The sequence below is a fragment of the Pituophis catenifer genome, unplaced genomic scaffold (genome assembly GCF_029215685.1).
Source record: "Pituophis catenifer annectens isolate HBS135680 unplaced genomic scaffold, rPitCat1.0.hap2 SCAF_2, whole genome shotgun sequence".
NCBI lineage: Eukaryota > Metazoa > Chordata > Lepidosauria > Squamata > Colubridae > Pituophis > Pituophis catenifer.
The window spans coordinates 184,271,780-184,292,859 of NW_027256882.1; the positions used below are offsets into that span (position 1 = coordinate 184,271,780).

The window sequence follows — 21,080 nt, forward strand, 5'->3', positions numbered from 1 at the left end:
GATTGACACCCAGTACTATCAAGAGACAGGTTGCAGCATTGTCTTCAGTTTTGTCTCTTGGGACACGGGAATCCCTTTCCAGACATCCCACAGTACGCAAATTCCTTAGGGAGGCTACTAATTTGTGCCCACCAGTCGTTCACAGGTATCCCACCTGGGACTTCACTAAGGTTTTGAAAGCTCTTATGGGCATCCCCTTTTAACCTTTAAGGTCGGCCACACTGTGTTTTCTGACACATAAAGTGGCGTTCCTCATTGCCATCACTTCGGTGTGGAGGATTTCAGAACTGGCGGCCCTATCCATCAGACAGGACTTATGCATCTTTCACCAGGACAGGGTCATCCTGAGGCTGGACCCTTCTTTCATTCCCAAGGTTAACACCTGGTTTCATAGGGCATAAGTGTTGGTCCTACCAAACTTCTGCCCAGAACCACGGCATGCCCTTGAACACAGGTGGCATACCTTGGATGTCAGAAGGGCCCTCTGTATTTATATCAAGCGTACATCTTCCTTCAGGAGGACTGAGTCCTCATTTGTTTCATTCCAACCATCAACATTAGGCAACAAGGTCACTCCTTCAACGGTGGGACAGTGGCTGAGGGCCTGCATAGCTAAGGCATATGAGGTTCAGGTCCTTCCAACACCTGGCCGAATAACAGCTCACTCTACCAGGAGTGTGGCCACCACAGTGGCATGGGCAACGCAGGGCTCCATTGAGGAGGTGTGTTGAGCAGCCACATGGTCCTCCCCCTCACCATTCATTCGGCACTATAAGTTGAACACCTTCGCTTTGGCTGAAGCAGCCTTTGGGAGGAGAGTCCTCCAGAGGGTCCATGATGCCGGGGAGACTTAGGACCAGACGCTACCTACCCGTTAAGGAGACAGGCCAGCTTTGGTATGTCCTACTCTGGATGCTCTCGATCCAGCTCTAGGGAAAATGGACATTGGTCCTACCTGAACACCATTTTTAGTAGAGCGGGTAGAGAGTATCCAGCCCCACCCTTACTAATGTCTGGTCTACAGTCAGGGAAGGGCTACTATTTTACAGGTCACAAGTCTATGCATCGCTTGACCTTTGCTGAACTGGGGAATCACCAGATGAGGAGGGAGTGACCAGAGATGCAAATGAAGATTTCGTGCTCAGTCTACATGCAGAACATAGAGCTACTACCCACTCTGGATGCTCTCTACCAGCTCTACTAGAAATGGCATTCAGGTAGGACCAATGCCCATTATCAGCTATAATTAAAAGTTGGGGAGGGAAGAAGTAGGATGAGCGGGAGCGGGAGATCTGTTGATGAATCTATCAACCACATCCAAGATGATGCTCCCCCATTGGAACACCAAGCCAGCTGATTGAGTCAGGTCTTCAATTTCTTATGGAAGGTCAAAAGGGTGGGAGCTCACTTCACTCCCTGGGACAAGATATTCCAAAGGGCAGGAGCAGCAGCAGAGAAGGCTCTTCTCCTAAATCCTGCCAGCTGCAATTCCCTGGCTAATGGGGCCTTCAGTGTGTCTCCTCTATCAGCACAGGTGGAGTGGGCCAATCCCATTGAGATGAGATATTCCTCAAGCAACCTGGAGCCATGAAGGGCTTTAAAGGTGATAACAAACACTTTGAATTGCATCTGCAAGCAAATGGTAGCCAGTGCAGCTTGTAGTATAGCAGTGGAGCCCCCAAAAGCTGCCCACACTGCCTCATTCTGTAGCAGCTCTATCTTCCAAATGCTCTTCAAGGGTAGCCCAATGTAAAGTGTGTTGAAATAGTCCAAATACATGATAACTAGGGCTTGAATGACTGAGCACAGGGACTCCTGATTGAGGAAAAGCTACAACCCACAGTTGTACAAAGGGTCTCCTAGCTGCAACTGCCACCTGTTCTTTGTGCAGGACTCGTGAGTCCAGATGAACCACCAAGTTCCGGACCAGATCTGTCTGGAGTAGTGCCACCCCATCCAGAACTAAGGATTCAAAGTCCTGGATCTTTGGGATCCATACACCAAAGCCATTTGGTCTTGCCATGGTGGTGCAGTGGTTAGAATGCAATACTGCTGATTACCAGCTGCCTGCAGTTAGGCAGTTCAATTGTCACTGGCTCAAGGTTGACTCAGCCTTCCATCCTTCTAAGGTTGGTAAAATGAGGACCCAGATTGTTGGGGGCAATATGCTGACTCTATAAACTGCTTAGAGAGGGCTGTAAAGCACTGTGAAGCAGTATATAAGTTTAAGTGCTAGTGCTATTGCTTGCCAGGGTTCAGCCAAAGCCTAGAGTACCCCAACCAGGTCCCAATAGCCCCCAGACACAGCAACAGCATCACATAGGTCACCAGGGATGGACATATAAAGTTGATTATCATCAATTTAGACAATAAAGAGAAAAATTTCCTCAAAGATTGGGCGTTTGGAAATTCATTTATTTGGAGATAACAACGAAGCTTGACAACATTATTGTTATTGTCATAGATATGATATCACACTGAGATGACTCTCTCTCTCTCTCTCTCTCTCTCTCTCTCTCTCTCTCTCTCTCTCTCTCTCCCCCCCCCTCTCTCTAGACAGTGATTGTGGGTTCCTACCTCATTGCACATGGATTTTTCAGTGTATATGCCATGTGTGTGGACACACTTTTCCTTTGCTTCTGTAAGTATCTTGTTAAACTGCTAAACGGTGCCAGCAACTGTTGCTATACTTATGCTTTATCCAAAAGTAGATGGTTCTTTATTGACTCCAAAGCTACTCCCCAGTTACTGTAGCATTAAGCCTGGAATTCAATCCTGATGAGGCTCCAGGTTGTCTCAGCCTTCCATAGCACTAGCAGCATAGCACTTAGATTTATATACCACTTCATAGTGATTTACAGCCCTCTCTAAGAGGTTTACAGAGTCAGCATATTGCCCCTAACAATCTGGGATCTCATTTTACTGACTTCAGAAGGATAGAAAGCTGAGCAGTGAAAATTGAACTCTGCAAAATTAGACTGCAATACTGCATTCTAACCACTGGGCCACCACACCATCCTTTGAAGGTTGGTAAAAGGAGGATCCAGATTGCTGTGGGCAATATGCAAATAATGCTTCTGCCATGTAAATCGTGCAGAGAGTACTGTAAAGCACTATGGGGCAATATTATAAGCCTAAATGCTAATGCTAATGCATTAAATTAGGAGATACATTGCAAGGGCCTTCTCCTATATCTTCTTCATCCACAAAATAATGAATTCTCAAAGGTTGCACTGGTTAATGCTTTTAGGCAACTTGGAGATCAGAAAGGGATGGTCGTAACTAAATTGATCCTCCCTTTGCCAGGAAACTGCATTCTAGTGCTATTCCAAAGATAGCACATTAGTCTGTTGTAGTATAAGCAAACGGCAATATTACAAGAAAGGTTGTCTTTGTTCAGCAGCCACTCATTCCACAACTATTCTATGTTGTGATGCACTGAAGAGTTATAATGGGTCCTTGTAGTTGTAGTCATTGCAACATTCCTGTGGTGAATGTAATTCAGGCGCTTGGCTACCAGCTTGCAATTACAATAGTTGCAGCATCCTACAGTCACTTGATCACAATTTGTGGCTTTCACTGCTGGCTTCCAATAAGCAAAATCAAGGGGGAAAGTCAACAGTAGGCTACAAATGGGGTTCATGTAATGTCACACCTAAAAATAGCCACTTGGTTTGCCAGAATTGTCATTGTAAGTTAGTGCAGTCATATGACATTGCACTTTATAACTACATCATTTAGTGATGGAATTCCCAGTTACAATGACAATAGTTAACTAAAGACGTCTTGTACTTCAAAGTAAGGTTTACTGTGTTTCCATGTCATCATTCCTATCAGATAGGAATTTCTCTGACTCAGGGATATTAGAGTGGCCAGATGCAAAAGATATAGAATATGTATATAATGTTAATCATTTTATAAACATAAAAACAGGCTTAACAGTGTCACTAAAGGGAAACAGCATAGCAATAAAAAAATGGACTCTTAGCTTCTGCCCATAATTCTGCTTCTACATTTCTCGTCTGTTATTTAAAAGATGCAAAATTTCATAGCTATATTCATCAGCAAACATGAGAAGGCAATTTTTTACTTCTGAAACTGACAAGAGTCTCTTTATATTAGAGACTATTCTATATTTTGTTGAAATGGCAGGGACAGAAGATAACAAATTAGTCATTTATAGTATAGGGTGAATTATATTGAACGTTAGTCATACTAACACTCTTTCTTTCCCTTGCTATTGATCTGCTAGGAAGTCTTTGGTTATAAAGCAGAGTTGCTAATCCAGTGTTTTTCTAGATGAGCATTCCTCCAGTAAGGCAGGATATGACACTTAGCCCAGATACCAGACTTGAAAGGTGAGAGATTTATGGTCTCTGTTTTTAATTAGAAATGCTATCATGGCTGCTATCATCATTTTCCTGGCTGGCAGCAGATCTAAGTCCACAATCCATAAACTAGGTCCTTTAGAGCCAGGCATTGAATATTCCAGAGAACTGCACTAAATGTTTCCTTATTGTATCAGATGTTTCAATTGTAAAAGCAGTTACCATTGTTCTCCAGAATTGATGGACTCAGTACTTATAAATCAAAAAGGAAAAATTGAAGAAAGAGAGAAATGTTTTTATGTTCTTTTTTATGAGATAAAAGAACATTTGAGAAATGTAATAGGACATTCAGATTAATGGTGATGATAGTTTTTATTAACTGGATAAGCTAGCTGGAGGAATCTCAGCTTTTTCAATTAATTAGGTAGTATCATCTTGGGCTTGGTTTCTAGTGACTTCCTGAACAATATTCATAACCATGAAGTGCCTCTAGTAATACTTCCAAAATTGATCCTATAATCTCTTTGACATTGCCCATGCATCCTACATTTGTTGTCTCCTACACCCATCAAGCACAGTAATTTTCCCAATCTGTCACCTTTTTATATCATATGTCCAAAGTAAGGTAAACTTCTGCTTGTTCTTTATCACCTCAGTCTTATTTGATTCTTCTTAAAATCATTCACCAAATCCATAATTCAAACTTTTTCTTAGTGTCCATTTTTTACATTTGCACTGAAATGTACTGTACAAGAAGTTGCTGTGCTTCTTTCTTGTCTTAGAAGATTCTTTCACGATTTTGTCTTAAGTTTGTTATTGCCTTCTTCCTGAGGATTCATTTCCTCACTTTTTCTCCAGTTTAGTGTCTATTGACTTTGCTTGTGAGAAAATGGTAGGAAAGGTCACAAATGGTTAATATGTAACTCTGGGATGCTGCAACTGTCATGGTTGACAAGTGCCTGAATCACATTCATATGATTGTAGGGATGCTGCAGTGGCTGCAACTTCATGGACTGGTTGTAAGTCCCCTTGTTCAGTGCCAACTTTGAATGGTCACTGAACAAGTGGTAATCAAAGGACTACCTGAATTTCAATATGACAGTATTCCAACTGTCATCTCTTTTAGTCTTGCTATTCTGCTAATATATTTGCTGTATAACTGAGTACAATATGCATCTTTCTCAAGCCTTTCTTTATTTTCACCTCCCTATTTCTGAATTTGGTCTTAAAACAAAAACCAAATTTGGACTCCTTCATTGCAAAAGTCCCTCAGCTGCCTTAGAACAGTAATAAATGTTCCTGAACACTCATTAGATTTAACATATACATAATCTACACCAGAGGTCCCCAGCACCTGGGCAGCAGACGACTACCAGGCTGTGGCCCATTGGGAACCGGGTTGCACAAGTGGCAAGTGCACAAATCTTTATTTGTGCATGTGTGGGATTAGGATGAGCACACAAAACCATTCCCTGCTGCCACATGCCACCACTGGTCTGTGTAACCAAAAAGGACTGTTCTACACAATTAAGCCCTTTTTTAAAAAATAAAGGGAGCAAAATAACTCTTATATTCTTTTATTATCTCAATTATTCATTTTATATTGGTTCACTTTTGTAGGTTTACATTTTTGTTTGATGTTGTATTTACCACTTTTTGCAATTTTGTCATGGAATTCCTCATTATTTTCCTCCATTTCATCTGTAGTAGGTGCATACAGTTATACATATTCACTTGATATTCATTAATTCTGAAGGTATGAGTTTATCTTTTGCTGAGTTATAGCTGAGCACATACTTAGCCATGAGTTATTTAAATTGGCTCATCCTAAGGTCTAGACTTTAGTTTCAGTCTAGGTTCTAAAATATACCATTCAATATTTATTCTGCTTTGTGATGGTTTCAAATTTTCTTTAGTTTATGTTTGTCCTGTTCCATATTCCAATTCTATGCGTGAAACAAGGAACTCTACTTTCAGTGCCAGCATCATTAGTGATTTGCTTATTCCTTAATTTTGTTGTGTTGTCACTTTCAGATCCATTCACAAAAATTCAGTGTTTTCTCCAGTAACTTCAGTAACTAGGGAAGGGCCTTCCAACCTTGGAATTAACATTCAGCATCCAGATTTATTATAATATTTTGGCCATTTACATACAGTTTTCTTGGCCGTAATACCAAAGTATTTTGCCTTCTTCTAGGTTTGATTTTTTGAATTTCTCCTCCTGAGTAGGTTATCTTGCCTCATATCTGTAGAGTCCTACCTGCCCTCCCCACTTGTACATTTGTATTTTAGAAAATTTTGTAGTATTCCCATTTTGGTTACTTATTAAGACACAATTGCAACCACTTAATTAATAGCATTAATCTAAAAGCATTTGAAAAGTGAATTACAGTATAAAAAGTTAGTTGTGGCTGGATCTTTTCAAACTTTTCTGCTTTAACAAACTAAGAATACATGTTTCGTTCTGTGAGGGAAAAGAGCCATAGAATAACACAGATAATAAAAAGCATAAATAAGAATATGACAGCTTGAGAGAAGATGTAAAACATTTTCTGCAGTGAAGAATCATGCAGAATGTTACGAGATCAGTCTTCATTTAGAAAAAGATACGACTAAGACTGAACAGCTGAATCATGGACTTGGAGGAGTAGGATCAACATAAGGTGATCCTACATAGGTGTACTTTACATAGTACAAAATTAACATGAAAGTGACAGTGCTGATAGTAACTAACAGTAACTGACAGCTTTCCTTAAAAAGATGTCTCTCATTAGTTGTTTGCTCTTATAGCTGAATATAGCTATATAGTTGTTACGTAACTATTACTGAGTACCAGTGGTGGGTTCCTCCCGGTTTGGCCCTGTTTGGCCGAGCCGGTAGCGGTGACGATATGACGTCACCGAACCGGTTCTCTTTGTTCGGGAGCTGGGCCCTCCCGCCCCCCACATTATTCTTACCTTTTATTTGGCCCCACCCCCAATCTATTTGCTGCCTCCCGAGTCCCAGCTAATCGGTAGAAGGGAAAAAACTGTTTAAACTTTTGCTGTGGGGCTTCAAAGGGCCGCCCTACAGCTGATCAATGTTGAAAGGCAGTGTGGTGGTAGACCAGTGCCTCCAAAAACAAATGAGAGTAGACTGGTGCCTCCAAAAACAAATGGGTAGACCGGTACAGCTCTGCAAGCAGTTAAAAGCCTGGTAGACCAGTACCTCTGCTAAATCCTAAAGAATTGTCACATGACCATCAAACCATGCCCACAAAATAAGCCACACCCACAGAACAGGTAGTAAAAAAATTTAGAACCCATCCCTGCTGAGTACCTAAAACAGAAGAAGAATGTTGTTGCTGGGTTCTGTATTTTGGCTTCCGAAAGACAACTGTCTTGCTGCTATTAGAACTCTGATCAGAATAATGTCTTGATATAAACAGCAGGGCCGCTCTTCTCATGGAGGCAAAAGAAATAAGGAGAGCAAGAGTGATATATTAGCTGCATTTGCACAACATATTAGGCTAAATTTGGGAGGGGTGGTTTTAGTTGTCACCTTCATATGGTGGGAAAACAATCTACTTTAAGTCATAATACTACTCTTTTTTTTGCCTAAGCATAGTATATTATGTGAACCCAACAATTTTCTTTCACTAAGTGAGTTTATATAATATGTGAATCCAGCCACAATATAGTTGGTTACATAATTAAAGGCTACATTGAGAAAAATAATTAAGACTTGCATTTAAGAATCCCATCTTTTATTGTTTCTAACCAAAAATAACTGCTTAAAGCAGAAATTTTAATTCTGGCAAAAACAGAACATAAGCTTTCTCGTTTTTTGCTCAACTTTTTTATTTTTATTCACAAAATTAAAATATAGACTCCATTTTTTTCAATAAAAAAATAAACAGAACATTAAAATGTACATAAAAATACAAAACATATACACATACATATATACATATACACACACACAAATACGCACATATGTATATTATCCCCCCTAGTTGAATACTGATAATTATATTGCAACAATGTTAGTTTCCCACTCCCTTGTGAAACAGGCCGAAAATTTTTAAATGTCTAACTCTATTTGCAACTTATTTTACCTGTCATCTATCTATTATATTAATAATAAAATGGTCAACATGTGGAGCAACAGCAAAATCAAAGTTTCAAAACCCTCTGTAAACAATCTAATATTGTATTTAACTTGTAGAAAGTTAACCACAACTTATCTATCCGAAATTACCATGGTAGTTATCTTGGTTTGGTAATATCTTGGTTTGCTTGTGAATAACATGTTATCAATTGTTGTCTTATTGAATATAGTAAATCCATTCTCCAAAATCAATCTATCTTTCCGAAAAAGTCCAGCTGAAATTGTTTTCCAGTTGAATATAGTATGCCCATTTCCCAATCTCTATCAATCTTCTTTTAAAAGCTAATTTATCACTCATCAATTCTGTTGAAATTCCCACAATTTCTTTACGGAGAAAGCAAAAGTTATTCAGAGCAGCAGAGTAGAACAAAGGAAAGATACAAAAATAATCATATAAAATCCAGCAAGCAGTTAGACTAAATCAATATTCGACCGTTCAGTTAACTTTTTAAAGTAAAAAAACAAAGTAAAATAGAAACTTCAAAGAGTGCAGTTAAAATCCAGACGTGCTTAAAAAAATCAATCAGCTGAGAGGAAGAGCTAGAGGCTTGATTTTCTGGCTGCTCCTACAGGAACTTTAGTCTTTATGTCTTCACAGATGGGTCCACGATCATCCAAAATTCTTCTTGGGTCATTCCTAGGTACACCTATTCAAATCCAGGAAGCAGCCCCACCAAAGAAGCAGTTTTGACAGAAAAATCAGCTGATCGTGGGCAGAGAAAAAGATTGCCCTACCACAGGGCCGTCTTAACAGCATTATGGGACCTGGGCAAAGCAGTGTACTGGGTCCCCAACAACAACTATTCACAGGAATAAAAATGTAAATGGTCGATAAAATTAAACATATATTTATTTTATTGGCATATTCCAACAAAATTGGTGTTGGTATGGGACCCCTATGCCTGTGAGGCCCATCAGGTCCATGCATTAAGACAGCCCTTCCCCCTACCATCTTAGGGGAAGTTCCCGAACATAAGTTTTCTCTTGACCTTTTGCTAAGGAAAACTTTTGGGTATCTGTAGCTTAGTTTTCATCTCCATATTTTATATCTGGCAGTTCTGGAATAAGGAGTAATTTACAGATTGACTAAAAGTATAAAAATAATACTAAGTTTTTAATATGAGTGGGTCAAATTTAGCTTTTTCAAGCCTAGAAAAATGTAACTTTTTTTCCTCCATGGTTTCTTTTTAATAGAAAGAAGGATTATAAATGTTTGTAATATTTTCATTTCAAATAACATAAAATGATTTAAGATGTGGAAAAAAAATCTGTTTGGAAATACATTAAAGAAATAAAGTAAACTAGTGCCTTGTTTCCCCCAAAATATGACCTACCCTGAAAACAAGCCCTAGCCTGATTTTCACACCTGCACCTAAAATAAGTCCTCCCCCAAAAGTAAGCCCTAGCTAAGCCCTGCCTATCGTCTGGTTGTATGGGATGGGGTGAGGCACAGGCTTAAAAATCAAGCTGGGGGAGTGGGGAGGGGCTGCCCAAAGTGCCCCACACCCACTTACCTTAGGAATGCCACAGCCAGGCCTTCCACACCCCAACACCTGTCACGCCGCTGCCCAACATCTTCTGCAGCTGCTCACAGCCACTCACACCAGGACGTGAGTGTCCACTTCTATCTGCTTTAGCTTTGGCTTCAGTCAGGAGCGGGTGCTGGTGTGAGGCTCTTCGCGCTGGTACAACCCCTTGCAGCAGGATGATGCAAGGCTCATGGCATTGCATATGCAAACAGTACCACCACTGTCAGGTTCATCACACTGGTGCAGCTGCTTGCAGCAGGATGCCACAAGGCTCATTCCAATGGTGCCACTGCATGCATGCAACAATACAAGCCTTGTAGCATCCTGCCATGAGAGGCTTCCCTGGCACAACAAGCCTCGCGAAGACCCATTTCTGGCAGCGTTTGGGGAAGAGAAACAAGCCAGTGTCTCTGCTTTCCTTGCGTGCAGCCAAAAGTTCACAAAAGGCAGGTAGGTGAAATGCCAAGCTCAACCCATACCAACACCTCGCATATTAACCCCACTTTCTCAGCCTACTATCCAAGTAAAGAGCCGAGGTGGCGCAGTGGTTAGGGTGCAGTACTGCAGCTACTTCAGCTGACTGCTAGTTCAGCAGATCAGCGGATCAAATCTCACTGGCTCAAGGTTGACTCAGCCTTCCATCCTTCCGAGGTGGGTAAAATGAGGACCCAGATTGTTGGGGATAATATGCTATTTAGTATACTGTCTTTGGTGTAAGCCGCCCAGAGTCCTCGGAGAGTGGGCGGCATAAAAATATGAATAATAAAAAATAATAAGTGACCATCCCCTCTTACTGAGGCTTTAGGAATACTTCACAAGTGAATTCAGTCACCATTTTGCCATGAACCACCCACTCATGACTGAGGGCAAAGCTAAAGCAGGAAGAAGCTGCAGCTGTGGCTCCAACCACGCCTGCTCGCTGGCCTCAAGCATGCTCAGAGAACGCCAGCAATGCCTTTTGTGGCAGGAGAGGCCGGAGCCAAAGCGCTATTTTTGGCTTCTTTAGGACACTTAGCTGCCCTGAAGGGTAGGGCAAAAAAAATTAAGAGAGCCCCGAAATAAGCCCCAGTGCTTATTTCGAAGGTCAAAAGAAAATAAGACCGGGTCTTATTTTCAGGGAAACACGATATGTAAAATGGTAGAGATGTTTGCCTCAGTATAGATAAATTTTAAGATTCAAAATGATCATAAATAAAGAACTGGAAATTGCTGTTAGTGATAGTGATTCAGATTTGGAAAATGAGAATGATTATCAGTTTCCTGTAGCCAAACCTGTATCCTGAGCCTTGACTCTTTTTTCTTTTTGCCCCCCCCCAGCTTGTCATTAGGGCAGAGAACCGGTTGTTAAAAAATTTGGAGCCCACCACTGCCTAGAAGTAATGGACTTAATCCTTTTCTGTAGAACTTTTTCAAGGGATAGAAATTACTATAAAGTAAATACAAGTACTATTCATTATATTTCAGCAACTCCTTATAGCAAAATTTAAAAATACTTAATTCAATACAACAAATATTGTCTGCATAAATCATACTTTTTAGTTTAGTTTGTTGTACAAGCAAACCAAGTTATAAAATAACACAGTGGTTTTGTATCTGTAAGTTTTAAAAATTAAACACTGCACATATTTTTGCAATGTTGGGAGTGGTGCAATGGCCTAGAAGTGAAGCTCCTGCCTCACTATCAGGAGGCTGTGGGTTTGATCCTAGGTAGAGGAAGGCATTTCTCTCTCTGGGCACAATGAGAACAAAACTCCACATTGGCGACAGGAAGGGCCATTAAACACTCTGCTAGCTTCATTCAGTTGCTCAGACTCAGCCCACAAGGGATTATGGGGTCGTTAAAAGATGATGATGATATATTTTTGCAGTTTTTAAAAATTAAACACTGCATATATTTTTGTTGTTCTACAAATGTTTTCTTTTTGAGCGAACCCTAAAGAGAAAAAAACTGTCTTTTAAATTAACTCAAAATTTGTGAAAATATTCCATCTTGAATTAATTTGTTATCAATCCAGGAACAGGATCAGAAACATAGTATTTGCTTGCTGTTTTGCTTGTCAATTAATTGATTATAAGCTTTTAGAAGATCACAAGAAATTGCTGGATGGTATTGGTCTCAAAGCCACTAGCCACCCGAAATAGCAAATTAATGTGAAGTGGATGCATCTTCATTGGTTAGAATGTATATTCAATTTTAAAGCAGCCTTTTTCCTATTGTAGTGTAGTTTTAGTTTTATTGTAGCATGATGAAAAGCTAATTTCTTTTGTGATTTTGCAACCAGTAACTTTTCATCCTTTCCACATCCATTAATTTACAGCAATTCCCTTCTGCTATACTTGCAAGATTGTGCTATAATATAGCATAGAACTAGGCGACTGTCTAAGCTATCTTGTTCTTTTCTTGGTGGAGGAATCTTAATTGCAATTAACTTCAACATTTCCTTTTTTCTCTCCTCTTTTGCTTTGTATCTCTTTGCCTTGTTTATTTTTTGCTTTGCTTTGCTTCTCTTGTTCATTCTTTTATGGATGCTTTCTCTGTCTTGTTTGGGATTCCAAAAGGCGAAGATCTGGAAAGGAACGATGGAACTCCTGAGCGGCCTTATTACATGTCCTCTGCCTTGAGTGAAATCCTCCTGAAGGGAAGCCTAAAATCTTCCAAAAGTGCTGAGAGTCAAGAATAGGGACAATGCACCAAATGTGAAAGATGTATGCAGGTGTCCCACTGCAAGCCTTCTGTGTGCAGATGCTCTACCTTCATGGGCAAATTTTGATATTTTGAGAAATGATGGGTGCTCTTGACTTGCATCAAACAAGTCACTATTGATGGTATATACTGTAATCTGTTTCTGTCCAGGAGATTTTCCAATACCAAAAAGGACTTGAAATTGGAGGGTGAATGTGTTTAAAGTTGAAAAAAATGCCTCAGTATGATTGTGCTGTTGTGTATGGTTGCTTTTGGCACAGATATCCTATCAAGTGCACAAAGAATAACACCAGAACAATTTAATATGAAGTAAAATTAATATCAATAGCAGTATATTAACAATTTCCATTACAATAAAAATGTGTTCAAATATTGGACCTTTCCAAATATCCAAATACAGGGGTATTCCCTGTGCAACTATCCATATGAAAAATAGTCCAGAATAGCAATATTTTGAGGCTTAAGAAAGCAGCTGCTTGGAAATAAATGAAAATGCTTTGACAAAGGTTTGCTTACTTGTATATCTTCTATTGGTTGAACAGATTTTGAATTAGTATATAACTGCAATTGTAGGTGTATACAAACAGAAGTAAATAGTGGGATGAAGATAACCAGGATGAGCACTATTTCAGATTAGTTTCAGCTCTTTAGAAATCTCTTGCTTCAGTACAAGTGCTCTGTTGCTGCCTAAAACTCTAGTAGCAAACCCCTCCAGGTAGGAAGTTCTTTGAGAGGCTTTTTCTGTCGTTTCCGTGCATTATATAGGGATGCAATCAACAAAAGGCATAAAAGATGAACACAATTGTTCTAAAGGCTGTTTTAGAAAAACTGCTCTAAATAATGAAAGATAAAAAAGCCAGATTCTTATCTGCTATTTGCATATTTCACCTGTAACACTTGGTGTTTTCCTACTTATGAGTAGGAAATTTTTATTTAGGGAAGTTTAATTTCAGAAAAGAATAATAATTTTCAAATGTGAATAGTGAATAGGAAAATAACTCCATTTTTGCTTTGCTAATAACAGTTTCTATTATCCAATTTCTTTGTATCCCATGGGAGAAAAAAAGATGACAAATTTCATGTATGTGCCTGGAATCTTTGAGAATGGCAAGATTTATCCGCTTACTTTAAGACAAGGTTTTAAAAAATCCCTAAGCAGATCTTTTTGGGTGGAAAACTCTAACATCCTTTTTGTTGAATACCAGAAGAGAAAAATTCTCAAATCAGAATAATTTTCAGTCTAATTATGAATATCTGTCATATGTACTTATCTGCTCATGGTGAGATCTAATCTCGACTGGTCAGGTTTCCCTTAGTTTCCATAAACCAGGATTACTCCTATGTAGTACTAGTCCCTTGTGCTAGTCCCGAAAAGATGTTTTCACATTCCTTTGCTTGGGGGGGATTTGTGTTTCTTTGCAGTGGAAGACCTGGAGCGTAATGATGGCTCTACTGAGAAGCCTTACTTCATGTCATCTAACCTGAGAAAACTCCTGAAGAAGACTAATAAAGAGACAGACACATGATTTGGCAAGCCTGGTCTTTCCATGAGGCAGAATAAAAATGTACCAACTTGACTTTTGTCAAGATAGAGCAGCTTCTGTGAGATTACAATATCTGCTACCCCTAGCTGTGCCATATAACTAGAACTTGGCAAAATTAGAAACTTCTCTTCTTGTATCCTTTGGTTTTTGAGTGTAGAGGTTTTTGTTTCTTTTGCCTTTTAAAGTGATAAATTAGCCACAGGTAGCTACATAGCTGTAGTTTAGGAATACACCATAATAAATCAGACTGAGATCTGTTAAGATTGAGACCAGTTAAGAAAACCATCCACCCTATTGGACCTGGACTGTTTAAACATTGGGTCAGCAATTCTTGCTTGCTAATACAGGTAGAGTAAATTGTACAGACAGTGCTAGGTATAAGTGATCCAATGAAGCTGCATTTGATCCAGTTTAGTTATTAAAGTTTTTTTTCTTGTAATGGCATTTATTTCATGTAATCAATAATTGATCACTTAAAAAGGTCACTTTAAAGGTCTCAATGATCCCAGGATATTATATATTAATGTTTATGGGAAAATCTATTTTCTAAAATTTATTTCACTGCCACTGCACATCCCCAAGACAATTTAATAATGACACCAAGCACAATTAATAAATAGTAAATCCAGGCAAGAAAAGTATATCCTAGGAAAAGATTGTTAAAACTGGGAAGGAAAGTTTGACAATAGCTTTATATTTTTAATGAAAATGGTCAGAATCATGTAAAACAATAACATGAAATATGAAATAAATCAATACATGACAAGAAAGAAGCCATAATAATAGAAAAGATTCAAAATTATGTACTATATACTCAGCAATTTACTTTGAAATTTCTTCTAAAAAGCCATATTTTTTTGAGTTGCCCAAGTAAATTTAGCTTAATTTTTGCTTTTTTATATTTTATTTCCTTTATTGCTGTACTCTTCACAGAAAATATGAAATATTAAACATTTTGTTTTGTAAATTTGTTTAGCATCCTTTTTTAATTACACACAGTACTATAATGAATATAGATTCCTGCAAATTGCCATTAAAAAGTTTGTCTCTTCTTTCTGTCCCTAAATCTAGTCTTCTAACTTTAAGATTGTGGAAGATGTAAAGATTGTCTTTCAAAATTATTTCTTTCTTTTAACTGAAACCTATTATGTATTTCTTGCAAAATTGGCAAGGTGTATCAGATAAGTGGCATAATTGTCACTTCAGGAACTCAAACATACAATAATCTTTGGGTAAAATAAACACATTAGCAAACTTCATAAAAACTCCCACAAAACTCTCCTTATTGTTAGCCAGTTGTGATATGAGATCTAGGTGCCATTAGTACACCAAGGAACTAGCTTTCTTTTAAAGAACTGTTAGGGAATATTGTATACTATTGTTGGATTTATTAAAGCTATTTATTAAAGCTAAACATCTCTGCACAGAGATGTTCAAGAACTAAGTGATATTCTTGTGATACCATTCTTCTGACTGTATTCTCTGTGACTCCTATACAAGCATTTCATAATATAATAGAGGATGAGATTGGCACAGACTAGTTTTTGGATGAAATACCTGGTAGGTCTAATCAAATCCCAATAATGGAAATCATATTAAAGCTCATTAATGCACATAAACACAGACAGCAGATGGTGATACTGTATATTTGGAGTTAAGTACTGTGCAGAATATGTGCTAATGTGATGCTCATAAAGTCTGGGCATCTATCCAGTTTTATTTCTCCTGCTCTCCTCTGAGAAGACAGTGTACATATCAATGAAGCAGCATCGAGATCATGATTGTCCTAATATTTGGCTTGCCTGGCTACATTTAGTGAAGAGGAATTGTTTCGGGCAGGATATAAAATATATAATATAGTCAATAATAAATAAATAACGAACTTGCTTTTTTATATTTATTATCTTATAGGGCCACACTACTAGCTGTCCAAGGCCACATGCAGCCTCTGGACCTCAGATTGAACCCACCTGCTCTAGATAATACCTGAATTCATTTCTTGACTGTAACATAGCAATCTGGATTTATGCAGCCTATTCGCAGCCACTGCATGAACCTGGAGTTCAAGAATGATTTAGTATGAGAAACGTTACTAATTATTTTGACCTGTTAACTAGTCAGCTTATTGATGTTAACAAAAAGTGTTTATCTTTTGGGTATCATCTAATGCCATGATGGCAAACCTATGGCACATGTGCAGGAAGTGGCACACAGAGCCATTTGTCCAGGCATGCGGACCTGTCGCCCGTTGCTCTTCCGGGTTCCGGTGTGCCGGCCAGCTGGGTTTCATGTGCACCAGCAGGCCAGAAACTGGAAGAGCAGCCACCCATTGCACATGCATGCTTCAGGAAGATGATCTTCCTGTTTCCAGAGTGCACATGCGCACCAGCCAGCTGGTCTGGTTTCTGGCGCGTATGCAAAAACCAGCAACAGATGCACGTGCCAAAAGACGTGGAGGGGGGATCCTGGTGGTCGCTCCTAAGGGAGCAGAGCACAGTAAGCCGGGGCTTCCATGCCTGCCTGCCTGCCTGTGTGGACTTCTTGCACGGCCCCAGGCGGTCTGGACCAGCAGCCAGTGAGGGCAGGGTGGTGGTGCTGGGCTGCCTGCACAGATGACCCCATGGCCTGGTCTCCTCACTGGGAGCCACCGTTCCCTGGCTGATGGCTGTACTCTCGGCCCCACTGGGGGAAGTTCCGAATGCACGGCTTGCCTGGGCTCCTTCCCACTGGGAGCCGCCATTCCCTGGCTGATGCTGCGTGCTCGGCCCTGCCGGGAAAGGTCTGAACGCACGGCTTGCCTGGGCTCCTTCCTGCTGGAAGCCACCGTTCCCTGGCTGATGGCCATGCTCTCGGCCCGCCAGGGAAGCTCTGAACACACAGCTTGTCTGGGCTCCTTCCCAGGCCGAAAGCCCAAAATGGGGCATCCCGGACGCACATACTCCCCCCTGCTCTTGCCCTTCCCCTGCAGCTGCCAAAGCCCGCTCCCAGCAGGGAGGAGCCCAAGCGAGCCGTGCATTCGGAGCTTCCCCGTTGGGGCCGAGAGCACTTCTGCAAACCAGGAAAGGTGGCTCCCAGTGGGGAGGAGCCCAGGCAAAAGTACCTTGAGTGGTATGTTTCATGAAAAGGTGAGATTCAGACAGCACGACACAGCCATCCTACCACTTCCACGCTCTTGTCCTGCCCTCTGGTGCTTTGAAGGATCATCCCCTCCTCTCTGTGGCAGCCACTCAAGTACTGGAAGACAGCTATCATGTCACCCTTAACCCTTGATTGTCTACTTTGATAAAGAAGACCACAACCTACTTCTTGGTATGTTAGAAAAATGTGGGATAGATAGCATCACCAGCAGATGGATTTATAACTGGCTGCCTGTATTCCTCAATGGAACTACATCTACATGGAAGGAAGGATACAGTGGGGTACCTCAAGGTTCCATTTTAGGCCCAGTACTCTTCAATACATTCATAAAAAAATTAGATGAGGGAATAGGAGAGGGAACTCATCAAATTTGCAGATGACATTTAAACTGGCTGCAATACCCAACACCCCAGACAATGCACCCAAGATCCAGATGGATCTCGATAGACTTGAACACTCGGGCCAATCCAACAAAATGATTTTCAATGTGCAGAAAATGTCTTACACTTAGGCAAGAAAAACCAAATATATAGATACAGATTAGGTGAAACCTGGCTCATTAGCTGTAACTGTGAGAGGGATCTTGGAGTCCTCATGGACAAACACTTAAATATGAGTCAGCAGTGTATGGCAGCAAGCCAAATAAAACAATCCTAGATTGCAATAAGAGGGATAAAATCAAGATCACATCAAGTACTAGTACTGTTTTACTAGTAAGAGCACACATGGAATACTGTTACATATTTTATATGTTATGAATATATCACAAATATAAGTTATGAATATAGAGGGTCTGCAATACAATCATAGCTAGCCTTTTCATGAACTCACTGGGAAACTCACATTGCTGGAATGTGTGTACTACCAATAAGGAAAGATTCTGATGCATGTATGAATGATTTATTGTTGGTGATACCAGGTAGAACATTAGTGGCGTAAGGAATGTACTGGAGTCTTTGAACAAATAATGAGGATATAAAGTTCCTGATGTAGATGGGGCAAGTTGTACCATACACATGGATTCTGAATAAACACATTGGGTATAAAGAGAAGACTGGAATGAACCCAGACCCTGAAGTTCGGAACAACTCTTCTTGGAGCAAGGGATGTTCCAACCCACTCTTAAAGCAGCCTGATCACCTGTGTTAAGAGTGTGAGTATTGTGTGAATGAGTAGCCTAGTTTGAATAGGCTTGTTGGGCACAGTAACCTGAACAGCCTTGTGGCATAATTTATTGTAGTAAGATAACTTTGAAATTAGACAAGTATATGTACAAATATAAAAACTAATCAAGCTTAATTGCACACTTGCTTTGCTTTTTGTCCAAATAACACAAAAATAAAAGAACTATCGAAAAACTACACTTTGAGCTACTTGAACTCAATTTTATAACAATACTGCATCCAGTTTTGGTCACCACATAAAAAAGAGATGTTGAGACTGGAAAAAGTACAGAGGGGTACAAAAGTACAAAAACGATTAAGAGTCTGGAGGCTAAAACATGAAGAACAGTTGCAGGAATTGGGTATGGCTAGTCAAGTGAAAAGAACTATGGGTGACATGATATAACATTCCAATATTTGAGGAGCTGCCACAAAGAAGAGGGGGTCAACCTATTTTTCAAAGCACCTGAAGGAAAGACAAACGATGAAAATTAATCAAGGAGAGAAATAACCTAGAACTAAGAAGAAATTTCCTACAGAACAATTAATCAGTGGAACAGCTAGCCTTCAGAGGTTGTGGGTGCTCCATCACTGGAGGCTTTTAAAAAGAGACTGGACAGCCACTTCTCTGAAATGGTACAAGGTCTCCTGCTTGAGCAGGTAGTTGGACTAAAACAGGGGTTCTCAAACTATGGTCCATGGGCCGCATACAGCCCACCCAAGCCATTAATCCGGCCCATGGGGGACCCAGAGGCTGTCCCGCCCACCCCCCTGCCAGCCCCCACCCTTCGGCTGAGCGCAGGACTTAATTTAGCAAGCCCTGTGGACTTTAACTGGAAGATAAGGCCAACAGAGTGCTTCTGGGGATGGGGGAGGGAAAAACAGGCCACGCAGAGATCCTGGGAGGCCTTCACGCACCTCATTTTTGGCCATCACCGTGCTTCTGGGGACGGGGGAGGGAAAAAAATGGCCCAGGAATAGGATGCCTGGCCTCTCCTCGCCTCAAAGGCCTCAACAAGATACAATTTCCCTGTTCATTTACTGAACATCCAAAATTAACATCCATTAATCCTATGCCATACGTGCAGTGGTGGGATTCAATAATTTTAACAACCGGTTCTGTGGGCGTGGCTTAGTTGGGGGTGTGGCTTGATGGTCATGTGACCGGGTGGGCATGGCTATGTGCATAGGAACTACTCAGAGGGCTGAAAAAAGTCATTTCTGACTGGTCCTCGCACTTATGACCATCCTCACATTTATGCCCATTGTGGCGTTCTTAACAACCGTGTCAGTCATTTCACCACTACTTCTTCACCATGGTGACAAGATAGGGCGCAAAACATAAAATGTGAGTACAGTCGTAAGTGCGAGGACTGGTCAAAAGTGCGAGGACCGGTCAAAAATAACTTTCAGCCCTCTGAGTAATCCATATGCACAAAAGGATACAGCAATAGAGAGGGATGAAGGAAGGAGAAGAGAGATGGAAGAAAGAAGGAGAGACAGGGAAGGAAGAGAAGGGAGGAAGGGAAGGGAAATTAGAGTAAGAGTGAGGGTAAGAGAGGGAGGAAGAGGGGGAGAAGAAGAGGGGGGAAGAGAAAGTAAGAAAGAAAGAAAAGAGAGAGGTGGTAGGTTTGAGGAGAAAGATTGCTGTACAGTAAAAAAGATGAAATGGAAGAAAGGCAACCCCAAACAAATATAAAGATATTAAGATATTAAGTTAAACTTTAAAGAATAAAAGAGAATAAATATGAATAAATAGCAGTAATTAGAAACACACATACAAACATACAATGTATTTTCTTTGAACAGAGTATTTGGCCAGTTCACAAATTTAAACAATGTTTAGTCATTTCAATTAAATTTACAATTTCTATATTTCCTTTTTGCCATATTTATTCCTTATCTATTTTTTTTAAAAAAACAATATTACCCTTCATCCTCATCTCTAATCTTAATCAAATTCAATTTTTCCCTTCTATTCTATATTATACCCCTTCTCATTGTCATCTATTTTTATATCCATCCTCACATTGGTTAATAATGTAATATTACAGTTGTTTAATATAAATTCAACATTTTAATATAAATCAATTAGTTATATAACTATCTTTTTTGTATATTAATCAATATGAACATGAATATTCCAATTATTTCCATGCAATCCAATTTCTTACAAATCAATTAATTATATTTGCCAATAATAATAAACCAAATAATTTCCCCCATATATTCCTCCAAACCACAATTTAACCATTTCTGCTTTCAACACAATATACAATTAATAGTATCTCAATTATTACAATTCTCTATTTAAATAGAGCTTTTTTTCTTTTGTGTTTTAAAATCTTGAACTCTCCTCTTTTTCCTTAAAGAGGAACTACCTCTTTAGGGAAAATTACCTTTTTTGGTGAAGAAAAAGAAAAGAAATCTGCCTGCCTAATTTTCCAACGTTGCAGCAACAGTAAAGCAGGCTTTTACTTTCAGTTTCGTTTTTCAGCATAGATAGGGGGGAAAAAATCTGCACT

The 21,080-nt window shown here is 39.8% G+C and overlaps 1 protein-coding gene across 6 annotated transcripts in view; it reads left to right on the forward strand.

The window, feature by feature from the left end:
- Window positions 1-15,169, forward strand: part of SLC44A2 (solute carrier family 44 member 2 (CTL2 blood group)) — a 123,759-nt gene extending 108,590 nt beyond the window's left edge. For 2 of the 6 annotated variants that reach the window (XM_070938302.1, XM_070938306.1), the window contains 2 exons: window positions 2,557-2,641; window positions 12,566-14,225. In XM_070938302.1, coding sequence (XP_070794403.1) covers window positions 2,557-2,641; window positions 12,566-12,687 — 207 coding nt within the window. In that variant the 3' untranslated portion in view covers window positions 12,688-14,225. Of the gene's footprint in view, window positions 1-2,556; window positions 2,642-12,565 lie in introns of all 6 variants that reach the window. The other 4 variants (XM_070938303.1, XM_070938307.1, XM_070938305.1 and 1 more) reach the window with 4 other exon arrangements.
- Window positions 15,170-21,080: the final 5,911 nt, after the last annotated feature.